Genomic DNA, 16,046 nt, shown 5'->3' with positions numbered 1-16,046 from the left:
AAAAATAACAATGAAAAACAGAGCACAGCCACTTAGAAATAGCTAAGGCTAATCGAGCTAAGTGGCTGGGCCATGCGGAAAAAATATTGCAATAAAGTTACAGAATATATGAAATAAAAAAAAAAAAGAAAAGAAAAAAACAGGACACGAACATTGTCACTGTATAAATAGTCCTTTTGCTTTGACGACGTATTTTAAAGGACACCTGGTAAACAAGTTCTCTAATTTATATCTATTCTGAAACCTGTGAAAACAACTTAGAATTGATTTATGCAAGAAGGCATAGCAGAAAATCCGCCGTTACCTTGGCTTTTTGTAGTTCCTGTTTTGAGATATTGCGTATCAATCTTTAGTTTAAGTTTTCCTGTACATTCTTATAACTGAATTTAATTTATAATGTTAAAATGATCTTTGTGACTTTCATATTGCTTATGTACCTTTGGTTTGGCCACACTACCCTGGAGTAGCAATGTAAACTTGGAAAGAAAATGCGTTACACATTGTTTGCTCGGTCGAAGGAAAATATTGAAATGAAATTTGTGCGCAAGCATACTTGACTTAATGTGAACTGCGCAAGTCCTTACATATGCATAAATTCACTAGGGTCTTTGACATTTGATTGATGGTTCCGAACTGCTCGTTATACATGAACGTTCCTCGAGATTATCCAGAGCCGATGAAGATGTATTAAAAGCAGTTTAAACTGGCGCAGGTCTAGATCGACGTTTCATTGTTTGTAAAGGGAAAAATGTCAAAAAGAGCTAATCCCCGACGTAAAAATTTCTTTTACTCTAGGCCAGAAATAAAAGTAATTATAGTGGTGTAAAATAATGGGTCACGTTCGATAGATCAATATTCTAACATGGCTCTGGGGCTTTTGGGTCAAAATTGTTTTGAGTTTCTTTTGTCTCTCAATTTCCAAAAGAGACTTGGATACAAACACCAAATATAGAAGTTTGTCCTGAAAGCCTCTAAGCCATGATGTTAGCTGGTTTACATACAAAGTACAAAAGTACAGAGCTTAAACAAATTCTCACGCCATCGACAGGCGATTTTTTGTTCAACATATGTGACGTGACGTGGATGATCAGAAATAATGATATGCCCGGCATAGCTTAGCACTTCTAACCTCTGTTGCTTGAGTATGCACTCAAGAAGTCCAAGTGTTTCTCTCTTCCTCTCGAGTGCGCCATTTTACCGTAGTTGATCAGGAGAACTCGCACAATATATGAGCTCGTATTGCACTGTCTGCACCGTAGAGTCGTATTTTGTTTTTCTACTGAATATTTCCATCATTGCAATTCCCAAATATCCTCGTGGATGTGACTACAAGTATTCAAATGAGGATTGAAATGTAGATATTGCTGATGGAACCTACGTGTTTACGAAAGTTGTACGAAGTACATACTACACTGAACTCATGAGACATCGGCTCGAAAATTATTTTACTGTTACTGCGGTTGTCCGATTTTCTTTTTTGCATTATCAATACAAGTTTTCCTTATCGCGCGTCGAACAAAAAGTATTCGGGTCGAATTCCTCGGAACAGTTTAATCGTGCTATGCCCTTTCAATATTCAGAACTGATATTTTTGTGGTTCGATTTATAGGGAAAATAGGGCGGTATGGATGAGCCCGGCAGCCGGGTAAAATTTCAGCCCGGTCGACCGGGATGAAATTCAACAGACTAAACCAAGATGGTGGAACATAAACTTGTTTCGTTCGCGACTGTCTTAGCTTTGTGGACTCTTGGTGGACTCTTAATTAGCTTTGTGGACGCTAATTAGCATTAGCTAGGCTTTTGTATATTATGCTTTTATTTCCCCACTAAAATGCTCCACCTTAATGCTCCATTTTTCCCACTAAAATGCTTGGTTTCCCCAAAAAGCCACTGAAATGCTCGGTTAATGCTCGTTCACAGGTTTTTTTTTTTTTAAATTTTAATGATTTTAACGTTTCAACACAACACTTTAGAGTGCTTAACAAAAACAGATACTTAGTATAACAAGTAACAACAACGTATGTAATAGTTTTAATATGCCAAAAGATAATTCTCAAAATTATCTTTTTTTTTCTGTTAATCCTTCAGTTGTCCCCTTTCAGTGATACTTCAGTGAAGAGGCTAAGTTAAGACTTCATTTTATTGTAAAAAATAATTTTTATTTCTATTTTCTGTGGAAGAAGTATTTGAATTTTTTGGGAAATTGCAACTAAAATGCTCGAATAATGCTTAATGCTTTTGCCTCACTAAAATGCTCGAACAATTGCTAGCATAATGTACAAAAGCCTAGCATTAGCGTGATGGTCTCATGGCGAGGACGCTAGACTCTGGATCGAGAGTCCGGGTGCATGCAAGTCCTGGCCGCGGATGTTGTGTTGTGCTCTTAGGCAAGACACGTCACTCTCACAGTGCCTCTCTTCTTCCTGGTGTATAAATGGGTACCGGCGAATTTAATGCTGGGGTAACCCTGCGATGGACTAGAAATCCATCCAGGGGGGAGTAGGATTACTCTTAGTCGCTTCGTGCTACAGAAACCGGGATAAGCTCCGGCCTGATGGGCCACTTGGCTCGTATGTAGACTTTACCTTTACCTTACCTCTTAAACCTAAGGCACAACATATTCGGAAACAGGCCTACATATTTTATCGATCTTTAACATAAACTGAAGTTAGGTCCATTTAAGCATTCTCACAAAATAAACTAGTTTCATTCAAAGCAATTTTCCAGCCTTTCTTAGGCTTGTTGACATACAGGGTGGCCAACCTCAAGCTGAGCTTACTTGTTGTCTTTACGCTTTTTATGCCGATTTGAAGCGATCAAAACAATGACGTAAATAAAAGAAAGGACTAGAAAGGGGTGAGGAGGGAAGATTCTCACTTCTATGGTTCCTTCCTATCACCCCACACGTCACAAGAGATGACGGGGGAGGGGGGCAAGGGGAGAGAAGGGGGCTGCTACCTGCTGGCCAGAGTTAATGCTGTCATACTCATGTTTCCATGGAGTTGTCAGAAATAGTCAAAAAGACTTCATAGTGCACACGATATATCAGGGGCGGATCCAGGATATTTCTTAGGAGGGGTGCATCACTAAGTATGGCGCAACTGACTGGTGAGGTAAACAAATTTTAAAAGTGAAAACGACGAAGAAGGCTTCATCTCACAAGGGGGGGGGGGGGGTGTGCACCCCCTGCACCTTGCCCCTAGATCCACCCCTGTATATTGTTTATTTCATAAAGATGAGATAATCATTTATAAACTTAGCACAATTAGAAAAATCCATGCTATAGAGCAGTTTTCACTTGACTATCAAAAGTAATTTGCATTCACTTTGGTTTTGCATGACTGCGCCAAGCAATTAGCTTGAAAAAACTCGCACCACTTTGTTTTTAACCTTTACATCAGCAGTAAAACCAAACCTGAAATCTTAACCATCTGTAGTTGTTCAATTTCATATTAACTACATTGTGCTCTAGGAAACTGGTCTTAAAATTAGATCATCAATCCAGTATGCTACATTCTGGAATGATTTACAAAATTAATTTATAAATTTTGTAAATTTTCTTAGAACTATAAAATGGTAAAAAAAGAAAATCATAAAATTATTATAAAATTTAAACAAAAAATTATAAAACTATAAAATTATAAATTTTTTTAAAAGAAAATTTATTGTAACAGTACAAGAAAAAACTGTGTCCATAAAAAAAGAAAATGTTGGGAAAATTCACCAAGCATTGCACTCTTAAAACTTTCTTTAATTAGAGATTGTAGTTAAGTGATATACATGTACTGTTAAGTTCCAAAGTGCAACCGCTCAACCCTAACAATTAAAATTTCACAATTTTAGCAAGAAATACCTTCCAAAAGTAGTGACAGTTACATCCTTTGAGCAGGACTGGCAGTCAAAAACCAATGATAAACGACTGACAGATACCACTTGCAGCTACTTCTCACATCCACTCCAAAATACCTGAACTAGCTAGTTGCACACTTCGAAATTCAATGAGTAAATTTTCTATTATCATTTTAATATCATAATTTTGTTTATTTACAACAGTGCTAAGAGTAGCAATTCCCTAAAGGAGTTGGCAATCTTACTGGAAAAGGCTACCAATTCTGAAAATAACCAGGGTAGTTTCTTTTAGAACTGTAAGGTGTGTTTAATCTTCTACTTGGGGTAGGAGAAACTCCTATAGAGATGTGATGGGGATGCCATTTGTAGCACCCAATAAAAGAAAACTGACTGTTAAAATTTGAAATGAAATGGAACACCCTAAAATGGTAACTAAATGAAAGGTACAATGAGTACCACCTCAGTGTTTTATGGAAAGTCTATCCACTCCCCAGATCTATTAGACATATTTAAGCCTTAAGATTAGCAAGCATCTCTTCGATGTCGGCATCTGCTGACCCTTTGGAAGCTGTTGCTCGCTGTCCCATTGGTAATTTACCCCCATGTGCAGAGGGTGCCTCTGCCATCTGAAAAGTAGAGAAACAAAACGTTTGAATAAATAACATGGCCAAAATAACTCAAAATACCACGACTGAGTTGCTTTTAACAAAATAACTTTTGGTGCCATTCTTTTTCCTCTGACTACCTCCACCTTACCTTTCCAGAGATTTCAATGCCGATCTCATCAAGAACTTGATTGACAACTGCCTCCTGTTCCTCCTCGTCACCAGACTCGTCCAATATCGACTCTAAAGTTTCATTGACTACAAAAGAACGCAAGGCAACAGAGAACTTATCATCATAGGCCTGCAATGTGTACAAAGAGCTAGCTAATATTGCTAAAAGGGCAAATTAGATTGTGGTGTTACACCCTAGAGAACTTAAATATCACTTGTCAGTGCTCCCCCAACATCATCCTTGAGTGATTGTAATGGCGATGTCAGCAATAATTTGTAAAGCTACCAGCAAGGAAGTTACCCCTGTAGCATTATGGTGCAAAGTTTTTTGTTTGAGAACACAAGTGAGAGCAACCTGATCAGGCTAAAACAAAAATTTTAAAGTTCAAAAATTTCAAGGCAATAACCAATAGGTTGGAGTGCCTCCCAAACACCCATCATTACATATTAAACATAATTATGTGAGTTTCTATAATAAATTTAAATGTTAAATCTGTCAAGAACGGGCTAATACAGCAACCAAATTAACAGCTGCATATAGTAATTAAAAATAAACTGTCTAGTAATCAAAGTTAACTTACTCATTTCTTCTTTCATGTCCATTTTTGACGACTCCATTTCAAAGTTTTGTAGAGTATTTTGCAACTGAGCTGGATTCATCTGGGCATTTACACTTCCCATGGTCTGCAAATGAGTGCACATTGTCACAGTCTATTAAATAGGCCAGTAATTTATATAATTTACATGTAATGTAAAATGTAATATTTGACATATAAATGAAATAGCTCATGTGATGTACAGAAGTGTAAAGGAAAAAATAGTTGAATAATATCTTCATATATTTCAACTTATTTTAAGTACGTTGAATTAAAAGATATTTATTTATTGGCCATGCACAAACCAGGCCTGCAATGTAAGCAACTTTAAGGAAAACCTGAACTGCAATTTGTGTTCAGTTTTGTATTATTAACCATACCTTGCTTGCAGTTGACATGGCTCCAGCCATTTTTGCTGTTGAATGCATGGTTTGTGTCTGGTGTCCAATAGCCATCACGCGAGAACTTACATTCATATTCTTAGCTTTCTGTTTTCGTAGATTTACCAGCTGCTTGGCTAAGGTTGTTGCAGCCTAAGTAAAAGGGTTTTAATACAATAATGTCACTTTTGCTCATTTATTAATAGATCTAGGAGTAGAGATATTAGCATTTTTAATGAGCCTGTTAATTATGTACATGAAGGTGGTTGAAAGGCTTGATAGCTTATTAGAAAATAGCCCAAAGAAAATATGCATGCTGATTGGTTAAAAATCCTGTTTCTTTTGACTCGATTGAAACAAGTTGATACAAGTTCCAAATACGTTCATTTCTTTTTTTCATCACAGAATTTTTAAAAGAAATAGAAAACATGTTCTCTGTGTCTCTATTGAGTTATACAAACACTCGTGGAAGTTTGGGAGAACTCGAGAAAGCTTTGGAAACACTTTCTTGTAGGTTTGTATTTCCATAGCATTCCTTGTTCTCTCAAACTTCCACTTGTGTTTCTATAACTTGATAGAAGCACAGTACATGTTTTCTTTTTCTTAATTACATGTATGATATATCTGATCACATAATATTACATTCTGCACCTACATGTATTTAAAGTTGATCCTGCACACTTATAGGAAAGATATTTCTTAGAATTTAGGAAAGATATGGTCTGTGGTGTGCAAAATAAATTCTACTCAAATTGGCATCAGACAGCCACTTGATCCATGTGACCAGTCCAGAAGATGTATTTGGGAAAATCAAAGAATGGTAAATTACTAAAAGGTGTCTCAAGGGGTAAACTGTATTGAGGATGCTTGTGAACAAGTATTCCAATGTTCTGATTCGAAACTTTTCCAGCCATAGAAAAAAAAACTGACCATGGAAGCAAAGCAAAAAAAGAGGCCTCCGCTGTCTGTGTAAATGTTTTGGATTCAAGTAAAACATGTTGAAGACCATACTGATCCTCGTCATTGCTTGCAATGAAAAAATAATGAAGGTGCATGTGTGGATTTCAACAAAAATTAGCAATGTTTTCCAGTTGGATCATTCTCTTGAATAAATTTATTCCTGCAGAAAACTAGTAGAAAAATTGTAATTCCATGTGAGAAAAACATGGAATAATTAAACCATTGGATCATTGTGTAGACTTCCTTCTCTTAAAAGGAGGGACTTTCTGTTTAGGAAAAATTTCTACCTTTAGAAAGTGTTCATAACTAGATTATAACAGACGCTCATACAGGGGAATGTCATTAAAAAGACTGAGGTAGATGACATTTGCATTTCAAAAGAAAGCCTGCATTACCTCAACAGCAAGCTAGTTTCAGTCTGATACCAAGAATATGAATATTGCCTACTGTTATCAACAAACCTGCTTGTTTCCAAGTTTTGCCATTTTCTTGATCTCTGCCTCCTGTAGACATATTATGCAAAATAAATCTCATTAAGGAAATTAATATACACTGCTAGTAAGTGCCTATTTGTAAAATATATTTTCAGTACAACAAGCTTGATTGGTATTGGTATTCAGTGGGTCTTGGTTGAACTTTTATCATGAAACCCCCTTTTATCAAGAGCCCCTGGCTGGGGAGAATGTGTTACCACTTCCAGTGTCACGACTTCAAATAAATAATTACTACAGTAACTATAATTACTATAATTGCCATTGCCATTGCTAATTATTTACTATTACAGTCAAACCTCTATCTTTAGTACATGTATGCATGTTGGTACTAATATAATAAGTTACTTGTTTGCAAATTATTAGTGGTCATTGTAATATTTATTTGTTTGTAAATTATTTTTGTACAAGCAATAAATATCTCCAGCAAAAAACTATTGCTACTGCTATTACTGCTAAAATTTCTATTGTAGTTGAACCTCCATTACAGGTAAGTGGTCACCCCTTATTAAGCCACCAGTTGTCAACCTCCCAATGCAGATAAAGCCCCTACTAACTGGCCACCTTTCGGTTGTCCTGGTGAGGGTTTTCTATTGTCTTTACCCTCATTAAGCAGCCAACCAAAATTTAATACAGGTAGTTTGGTCTTGTTCTGGAAAGGGCAATGACAGAAAAGAGTCCACAATAGAAAGTGATGACTGATTAAAACATTCACTGACACACAATTATTATGAATGTCTTGACGTGATCCAATCTGAAATCCATGTTCACTAAGCAATTAACCCAATGGTAAATAATATTTGGAGTACACTAACTTCAAAGTAGAGGCCAGGCATCAAATTGTTTGTATTTGAATGAACTGATGTTTCTACCAAGCTTCATGCTAATTCCTGATGATCCCCTATTAAGTGACCAGCCTCTATTGGGCAGCCACCTCTTATTTCCTTGAGGGTGATGGCTTAATAACCTCCTTAATAACCCCCTGTTGTAATATTAAATATTACAATTATTTTAATTAATTCATAAGGATATATTCTGTTCTGCTGTGAGTTTCCATTCTGTTTGTATCGTTATATTTGTGAGTGTGTGTGTAAGTGTGTTACCGACCGATAACTGTATAAATAATCTATGTAACTTAATGTCTGCCCATTCTTTTTAGCCCTTATGGTTATTTTGGGCAGGCAGTACTCTATACTAATTTAATATTTATTGTAATTATTTTATAAATTGTGAGTACAAATAAAAGGTGGTTGTTGTTGTTGTTGTTGTTGTTGTTGGGACCCCCTCTCATAAGCGATCACCCCTCCTCACCGACCAGTTTTCCAAAATACCAAAAGTTTCAAAGTAAGATCAATATATTATTTTGAAACCTCTTGTAAACAACCACAACCACTTTAAGAGCTAAAAGTTTGAAATTTTCTTTTGTTTTTAATCTCCCATAAGCAACTACTTGACAGATTCTAGAGCAGAAATTGGATAATAAGAAGTTGTAACATTATCACATTCCTAGGTAGTACAAGAGATGGAAATATTTCAATGGGAAGTACCAGATTTTTCCACGAAAACGACTTCTCACATGAATAAAACATTAAAACATGGGGTAAGTCTCTGCAGTTCCCATATGCTAAAGAGGCAAAATTTTGATCCAGTATGGTCTAAGCTCTAGTAAGCAACCACCTCCCGTAAGCGACCACCTAGGCTGACATTTTGGGTGGCTGCTTACAGGAGGTTTGACTGTATACTATCACTAACTGATGATCCAAACTTTTAGCATGATGGTCCAAAGGTTTGGTCCAAACAGTAACAAATGTCCAGCTTACTATCTGTCTTACCAATTGCTTTTCTTGTCTTTCAAGTGCAGTCTGATCTCTCGCTAATTGTCTCTGCGTTTTGTTCAGCTCCCTCTTCTGTTGTCGCATTTGCTCTGCAAACAAACATAAAACAAATAAATAAAGGAGAAAATGAATTCTCAAAATGGTGTGCATCAGTGCAGTGGTAATAATTCATAAATGCTCTCAAAAGCATGTGGGAAAGTTGGTGGTTCAAGTGTCATACCATGACACTCAAAGCACCTGTATAAATCATGGGATTGTAGAAAAATTGAAAACCTCCCTGGTACTTGCTTTAGTTAAGACGCTCCTGAAATAAATCAACACCATATAAAACCGTATTTGAACGTATACATCCCTAACAGCTGAGACCCTTAAAACTTGATAAACTTAAAAAATAGCTGCGTTAAATGTTGCCATTAATGGACACAATCAAACTCAGATAGAGATGAAATCCTACCCTTAGGATCCTTCTTTCTTCCAAACATGTTGAAGAGATCAAGAAACGCTTCTGTGTTCAATTCTAGTAAACAAGAACCTGGGACTCACAGAAAAAGCTCTACTTAACAGATTCGTCCGCCATGTCAGTTGCCAAAGATAGGTTCAACCCAGTCCTTCCTCTACCTATGACGTAGTTCTATTTAAAATCATGCGTCATTTAATGACGTAAAAAAAGTCCCAGAGAAGAGAGAGACTGCGAACAATATAAAGCGGTTACAGTTCGGCGATGCTTTAATAAGTCCAGTTTTCATTTGGGCCAAAAACAAACCTGGTGCCATTTAGGTACTATCGCCAAAATGAGAAGATGGTCAGGGAAACGTGTCCGGGCGTGTATACAAACTACAAGGACATAGAGATAGCGCGACTTTTGCGTGACTTCGTTTCACGCCACTGTGGACTATTGGGAATTGTTTACTACGGTTGCCAACCAGTTGAATTTTAAAAATCTTTTGTTGTGCTGATCAACTGGCGATAAAGTGATATGCATACTCAATGTTCTGGCCGTTTACTGATTTATAACAGCTACATCATGTCGTAAAACTGTTGTTCTCCTCCTCAGAAGAAGGTTTATCAAAAGCTGAATTGTGTTTGTAATGGCCGACCAACAACGATCTTTAAGCCCACCACCGACATACGAGGAAGCTATAAACGACCGCGACGATCGTCCGCCGCCGCCATATTCGGAGACTCAAGCGCCGGAATCAACACATACTCCACGATCAGAGCTTCATACACCTACTCAGAGACATTCCCGAGTTTCGCCGATCATTACGAGCCCGGACAGTGTTATAGTAAATCAACCAGGCCGACGAAACGAGAGAATAGGTGCACACAGGGCACGTCAAGAAGATGGCGTCACGCAGCCTCGCAAAAAACTCGTAAGATGTAACTGTTTATGTTCTGCGTTCCAGTGGACACCATGTACATGCGACTGCGAAATATTTTGTTTTAATTGTTTGGGATTCTTATCCTATCTTCTTCTTTGCGCGCCCAGTGTGTATTTGTGCTGGGGTTGCAAGAAAATTTGCCCCGAGACTTGCGGCGACTGCTACACGAGAAAGACCAGTTTAATGGAAAGCTATGAAGAGCGAGAAGACAGCATTCCTGCGCGTGTTTGCTGGTTTTGCATCGGACCTTGTTGTTGTTTTACGTGTGACGGGGAAACGGAAGTTTGTCCTTGTACTGACCTATGCGTAAAACGCTGTGGCATTTGCGCAGTTTTCAAGAAAATGACCTGCTACTGCGGCAGTTACAAGATGTGTGATTACAACCTGAATGTCATGGACGAGCAAGCAGTCGGGTTTATTTGTGACTGCAAAGAAGTGGGTTGTTCAAGTAGTTAGTAGAGACACGAATTGAAACTTATCATTAATCCAAACCACTTTATGCAAAGATTTTGTGTGCTTCCAAGATAAAGATAGATAAACCTTGGGCAGGTTGGAGAGAGGCAGTAAATGGTGTGTGTGTTCATTTACAGCACCAGTGTGTGGAGAAACCTTCTAGATCTATTGTATCAGTCAGACCTGGTTCACACTAGCGACATAAATGACATAATGACATAACATCGTAATCGCTTTACATGTATGTCGGTAATGTGAACATCAACATAAAGACATAACGAAAAGATCTTTTTTTCCATATGTCATTTTGTTCATGCTGTTTGTTACGTTGCTATTATGTCGTTATGTCTGAATGTTCACACTGCAAACATAATATCATAACGTCCTTGTTATGTCACTTACTGGTATGCGAATGCTGTTCTGCCATTATATGTCCCTAGTGTGAACTAAGCTGAACCATCATACATGGAGCACTTGAACAGTCAGTGAGCACTATTCTGCACTCATGTGTTAATACTTCTTTCTATACCTAGTATCAGTTTGTGTATTACAATGAAATGTAGGAACCTCTGCTTCAGTGTTAGGCCTTCTTTTATTTTATATATATATGAGTGTTACTTAATATACTGGTTTTGTATTCTTGGTATTGGACTGGAACTAGCTTGCAACTGAGGCTAAACTGCGGGGAGTCTTTCCAAATGCAAATGACATTAATCTCTTTTTAATGATATTTCCCCGCATGAGTCTCCATTGCAAGCTAGTTCCAGTCCTATACCGAGAATATGAACTTGGTCTATTGCAGTGCAGGCTGGTCCCAACTTTTTCCACAAATTTATGTAATAATAATATTAAAGTTGAATAATAAATAATAAAAAACACAAATAAATGCTATTGCAGTATTGTTGTAGTAAATGGTTTGAACCCAGTAGCATCAGTAGTTCATATAGTGTGATCATCCAGGTGAGGGTAGTTTTGGAAAGAACTGTTGCTGATGACTGACGTTTTGAGCAGAAGTCATCTTCAGAGTCAAGTGAATAGCATGTGCCAGTGGATGGTGTTATAAGTCTGGTACATCAATGGTGAAACTTTGAAAGTGAAACTTTGAAACTAAGTGTGGTCCGCTGAAAGTGTGGTCTTTCAATAGAACAGACTTAAAATACCATCGACTGACAAACACTATTCACTTGACTCTGAAAATGAATTCTGCTTAGGTCATCAAAACGTCAGTCACCAACAACAGTTCTTTTCAGAGCTACCCTCACCAGGACAATCACACTATATGAGCTATTGCAGTATTATGTTACACGGGGCAGATTCTACAGATGAAACCCTTTAGTAACCATCTTCCCAGTAGCAAAGCCAATGTGCTTGCTGCTTGAACACTCTGCCAACAACAACTACAGCATAACAATAATAATGACAACAACAGCAAAAATGAAAAGCTCTTGAAAGCTTTCTCTGAGCGTACTCCCTCCTCCTCCTCCCCCTGGAAAAATCAAACAACAGCAAGAATACTCCAGGGACCTCCTGTTGGGGGACCCAACAGCATACGGCCGAGGGAGGCCTGGCACTGGAGTCTTCGGGTTCAAGATGGCGGATCAGCGCTGGAGATGGGAATATCGACACGGGCCGAATCCAACTGAGGAAAGTCTTAAATTGAGGGTATGGTCAATTTTAACTACGTAGAAAGTTTCTCTTCCCATTAAGCTTTTCTCAAATGAACTTACCAGCTCTCATATATTTCCGATGGCCTCTTTCCTAGGCAAAATATGCCGCTCAATACAAGGCTACTGGAAAGTGGAAACCTCCCGAAGAATGTGCTGATCTTATAGTAAGTGAAATCTCAATCACTCCTCTATTAAACTGTCTTAACTTACATTTTCGTAATCCCAGATAATTTCATATTGCTTGTGAAACTCATTTGATGGGCTTTCGTTCCTTTTTAAGTGTAAAATAACTCGGCTTTTGAACTCTAGACTGTTTACCAGTTGTCTCGGCCGGAGTTAAGACACCTTATTACATGGCTAGCTCCGTGAGCGGTCAAGATGAATCAAATCCTGCGCTGTGATTGGCTACCCAAGCGGGCAAGATGGAGCTATCTTGCCCGCTTGGGACTACCCGCCGTGTCCCCCAAGAAAAATTTCCCCATAAGACATGTGATAAATCCTTCATTGACCAAGCTTGTTCGGTCAAGATGGCTGGATATTGGCCTTGTTCTTTTTTTTTTTTGCGAGTTTATGGACCTCGACTCCGTCTCAGTCCATAAACACACACAAAAAAAGAACTTGGCCAATATCCTGCCATCTTGACCTCACACTTGGTCAATTACCCATACTTAAATGCCAGTGAACCAAAGTCAAAATGTTGGTTACGTGGTCATCAAAATCCAAGCAATGTTAATGGAAGATCAAACAAGAAATCATGCCATTAGTACAAGCCCATTTCACATCGAACATCATTAGCTAGATATCACTTCTAAATAATAGGTTTTAGGTTTTATACAGCTCAGAAACAAACTTCACCTAGAATTTGCACTGAAAATGTGAGTTATAATATAGATCTTTGACCAATGTTTGTTTTACAGAAAGATCCAGCCATTGAAAAATTTGGTTGGATAAGAGAAAACACAGACAAGTTCTTCAAGTTTAAGCCTCGCAGTGTTCGTAATGCAGTGATGTGTTGTTTGCTTGTACCTGCTGCTGTGCTCTATATTTGCAAGACGCAGGTGATTACCTAACACTGTCCTTCTTCTACTGGGCATATGTATGTTTTATCGATAGCGTTGCACATAATTGCTAAAAATCGATGACTTACATAACCTGACAGCCCCCTCATGACTCAGACAAGAATTACAGTCCGGTAGAAGGTTTTGTATGGGTGTGTTATATTCGAGACCAGAAAATCGGGCAAGAAAGGAAGGACTGGTGGCCCAGGTTTTTGATAATGTTAGAAAGCAAACAGTGCTGCTGTAGGTAAAATGTAAAACAGATTCAATGTGTCCAGAAAAGAGCCTAACTGTTGCGAATTGCATGAGAATCGTACAGAGCCGTAATGAGTCCAGTGACAGTCTGACAGATTCAAAAACCTGCAGGAATCGGAAGTCGAGAAATTTTAATGCGGCAGGTTGCAACCAGCTTATCAGATACTTTACACAGAAATGTATTACAAAGAGTATTATGTAGTGTTTATCCAGGTCTTTAAGACACGACTTATTTCCAGAATATTTTCTCATATTTGATGACCCGAGCCATCCACTCTGACAAATACAATATAAAAGTACATCATTATTACCCCTGAGAAAATTCTAAATGCATGGCCAAATTTGGTGTACTGTGCAGTTTGGAGGACCTACATGTAGGTGTTAAGAGAGCCATTTTTTTTTGACCACATAGACAAATCTTTGTCTGTGAACAGACATCAGCTGCATATATTTCATAGATATCCTCGGTACGGCAATATATAACACGGGTTGAAATTCTTGTTATATGTGACTTCAGATAGAGTAGGCCAGTTTCATTACAGCAAGGCGACGAATTGGATCAGATTTACAGCATTTTTGAATGGTATTTCTTTCCCGTTGGCTTGCTGGCTTTCTTGTGAGTGTTTAAACAGAATGTTGGATACAGTGGTAATAATTTTATTTCCTGTTGAGGACGTAAGGAGTGTAGTCCCTTTATACAAAGGATGACTTTCATATTTTGCCACCCTCTTTCAAACTCATAATTGAAAGGCCACAGGCAAGAATGTCCCCTAGATGATTAACTTTTTCATAATTATTATACCAAGGTACATGTTGAAGGTTTTCTCTTTCATATTGAGCTAGAGAGGTTATAGAGAGGTTATGGACTTTAAAATGGAGTGGAAATTAATCAACAAGTATTTTGCTGAAGTGCTCATGAGTGACATTATGTCATACAGTGCTCTCAAAGGAGTAGTGCATGGAATGATTTTTTCATCTGAGTCTCACTGGGGGTTAAATTTTTGTGATGTCATATGTGCGTGACCCTATTGTTCAGTTGCAGGAAATATTCCTGGGCATTCCAAGCAAAGTCATCAAAAATTCTGAGGGGGTAGGGGTTTCAAAAGCCAAAACCAGATGTTTGGTGGTGGTGGTGATTGGCGGGGTGGGGGTTTGAGGGTTGGGGTGTGTCTCACAACAAAGACCTTTCAGAGATCAACTAAAATTGAAGATGAGTTATTATGTTGCAATTAGTAATTATTACTTGATTGGTCAAGCAAGGCAGCTGATAAAACAAAGAAATTATCAACTATGTACATATAAAACAAGATGTACGGTATGTAAATGCAGATCATCTCATGCCATTCAGTGTGAAAAGGAAAGTAGAAACATATCTGTCTTTGCAGGCAAGTAACAAGGATATCCTACTTTTGAATGGATGTCTGGTTCTTGGTTTTTGAGTAGTGACATATATATGTAGACCTTTACATACTCACTATCTATCACAGAATAGATAGTGAGTAGTGTAGCCAATCAGAGAACAGCATTTGCGATAAAACACTAGAAGATTTATATATACTAAAATGGGATAGACAAACAGAGAACATGTTTCCTATTTCTTTTAGAAAATTCTGTGATGCAAAAAAGAAAAAAACTTGATCATCAAAATGTAAATTCTCTTTGCTCATATCTCCTGTAGTCAATAGCTCGTGCTAGTTCTCTCTTCCTATTGAGTTTTGTATAAATCTACTAGCGTTCTATTACGACTGGCATTCTCTGATTGGCTACGCCACTCACTATCTATTCTGTTGTAGATAGTGAGTAGCATAGCAGTGTGCACTAGGGGCCGCCTCTTTGTGTTTCGAAGCATCTTTGAAGAGGATTTAGATTAAACTTTTGAACGACTAGTAGATTTATACTAAAACAATTCGATTATTTGCTCTGGATTTCTATGCATGATAGTTGACTTGAGCTTTGCCCTCGTCAACAATCACATGATAGAGATCTCGAGCTCATAATCTTATTTTTAGAAACACAATTTTTAACCAATCAGCACACATTTTCTTTGAACTATTTTCTAAAATGTCATATAAGACACACTGCTTTGGGACTCTTTTAGAGTTACACTGTGAAAATGTTTAAACACAGATTTCATTCTGTGATATCTCTCTTTTTCAGCCAGCGAAGGATGCAATGGGTTAAGAGGGCAAGCAAACCATCTTTCAAAGACAATTTGTTTATTCCCAGGCTGTGTCTTCCTGAGTGTTCTTAACTGGAGTGATGTTAATTTGATTTTCTGATGTAAATAAAGTTGATAAATAAAAATGCATTGTCTTTGTGTAGATTCAATAAACAGGGTTGACAA

At 37.7% G+C, this 16,046-nt stretch overlaps 2 protein-coding genes across 2 annotated transcripts; one reads left to right on the top strand and one right to left on the bottom strand.

The window, feature by feature from the left end:
• Positions 1-3,730: 3,730 nt before the first annotated feature.
• Positions 3,731-9,517, bottom strand: LOC110057887 (charged multivesicular body protein 2a homolog 2-like). The gene is made up of 7 exons (XM_020764497.2): positions 9,342-9,517; positions 8,885-8,976; positions 7,023-7,064; positions 5,602-5,754; positions 5,207-5,309; positions 4,606-4,712; positions 3,731-4,475 (listed from the first exon to the last, which is right to left on the bottom strand). The coding sequence occupies exons 1-7, from the start codon at positions 9,367-9,369 to the stop codon at positions 4,359-4,361; spliced, it is 642 nt and encodes a 213-aa protein (XP_020620156.1). The 5' UTR covers positions 9,370-9,517; the 3' UTR covers positions 3,731-4,358.
• A 2,749-nt stretch (positions 9,518-12,266) lies between these two features.
• LOC149117602 (uncharacterized) lies at positions 12,267-16,006 on the top strand. The gene is made up of 4 exons (XM_089283385.1): positions 12,267-12,384; positions 12,485-12,553; positions 13,307-13,447; positions 15,860-16,006. Exons 1-4 carry the CDS (start codon positions 12,313-12,315, stop codon positions 15,881-15,883), a joined length of 306 nt encoding a protein of 101 aa, XP_089139511.1. The 5' UTR covers positions 12,267-12,312; the 3' UTR covers positions 15,884-16,006.
• Positions 16,007-16,046: the final 40 nt, after the last annotated feature.

Source organism: Orbicella faveolata, unplaced genomic scaffold (assembly GCF_042242905.1).
Source record: "Orbicella faveolata isolate gen_17 unplaced genomic scaffold, um_ofav_v1 contig_12, whole genome shotgun sequence".
Taxonomy (NCBI): domain Eukaryota; kingdom Metazoa; phylum Cnidaria; class Anthozoa; order Scleractinia; family Merulinidae; genus Orbicella; species Orbicella faveolata.
Note: the sequence above shows the minus strand (reverse complement) of the source record. Positions and strands in the feature narration are given on the sequence as shown.

What these genes read in the sequence shown, in the direction of transcription:
- LOC110057887 (XM_020764497.2), bottom strand. Translation starts at nt 9,369, where the DNA reads ATGTTTGGAAGAAAGAAGGATCCTAAGG. An exon ending in CCATGTCAACTGCAAGCAAG is followed by an intron (nt 5,310 to 5,601) that starts GTATGGTTAATA and finishes ACTCATTTGCAG; the next exon opens with ACCATGGGAAGTGTAAATGC. An exon ending in GCATTGAAATCTCTGGAAAG is followed by an intron (nt 4,476 to 4,605) that starts GTAAGGTGGAGG and finishes TCTACTTTTCAG; the next exon opens with ATGGCAGAGGCACCCTCTGC.
- LOC149117602 (XM_089283385.1), top strand. Translation starts at nt 12,313, where the DNA reads ATGGCGGATCAGCGCTGGAGATGGGAATATCGACACGGGCCGAATCCA. An exon ending in AGGAAAGTCTTAAATTGAGG is followed by an intron (nt 12,385 to 12,484) that starts GTATGGTCAATT and finishes CCTCTTTCCTAG; the next exon opens with GCAAAATATGCCGCTCAATA. An exon ending in AAGAATGTGCTGATCTTATA is followed by an intron (nt 12,554 to 13,306) that starts GTAAGTGAAATC and finishes TTTGTTTTACAG; the next exon opens with AAAGATCCAGCCATTGAAAA.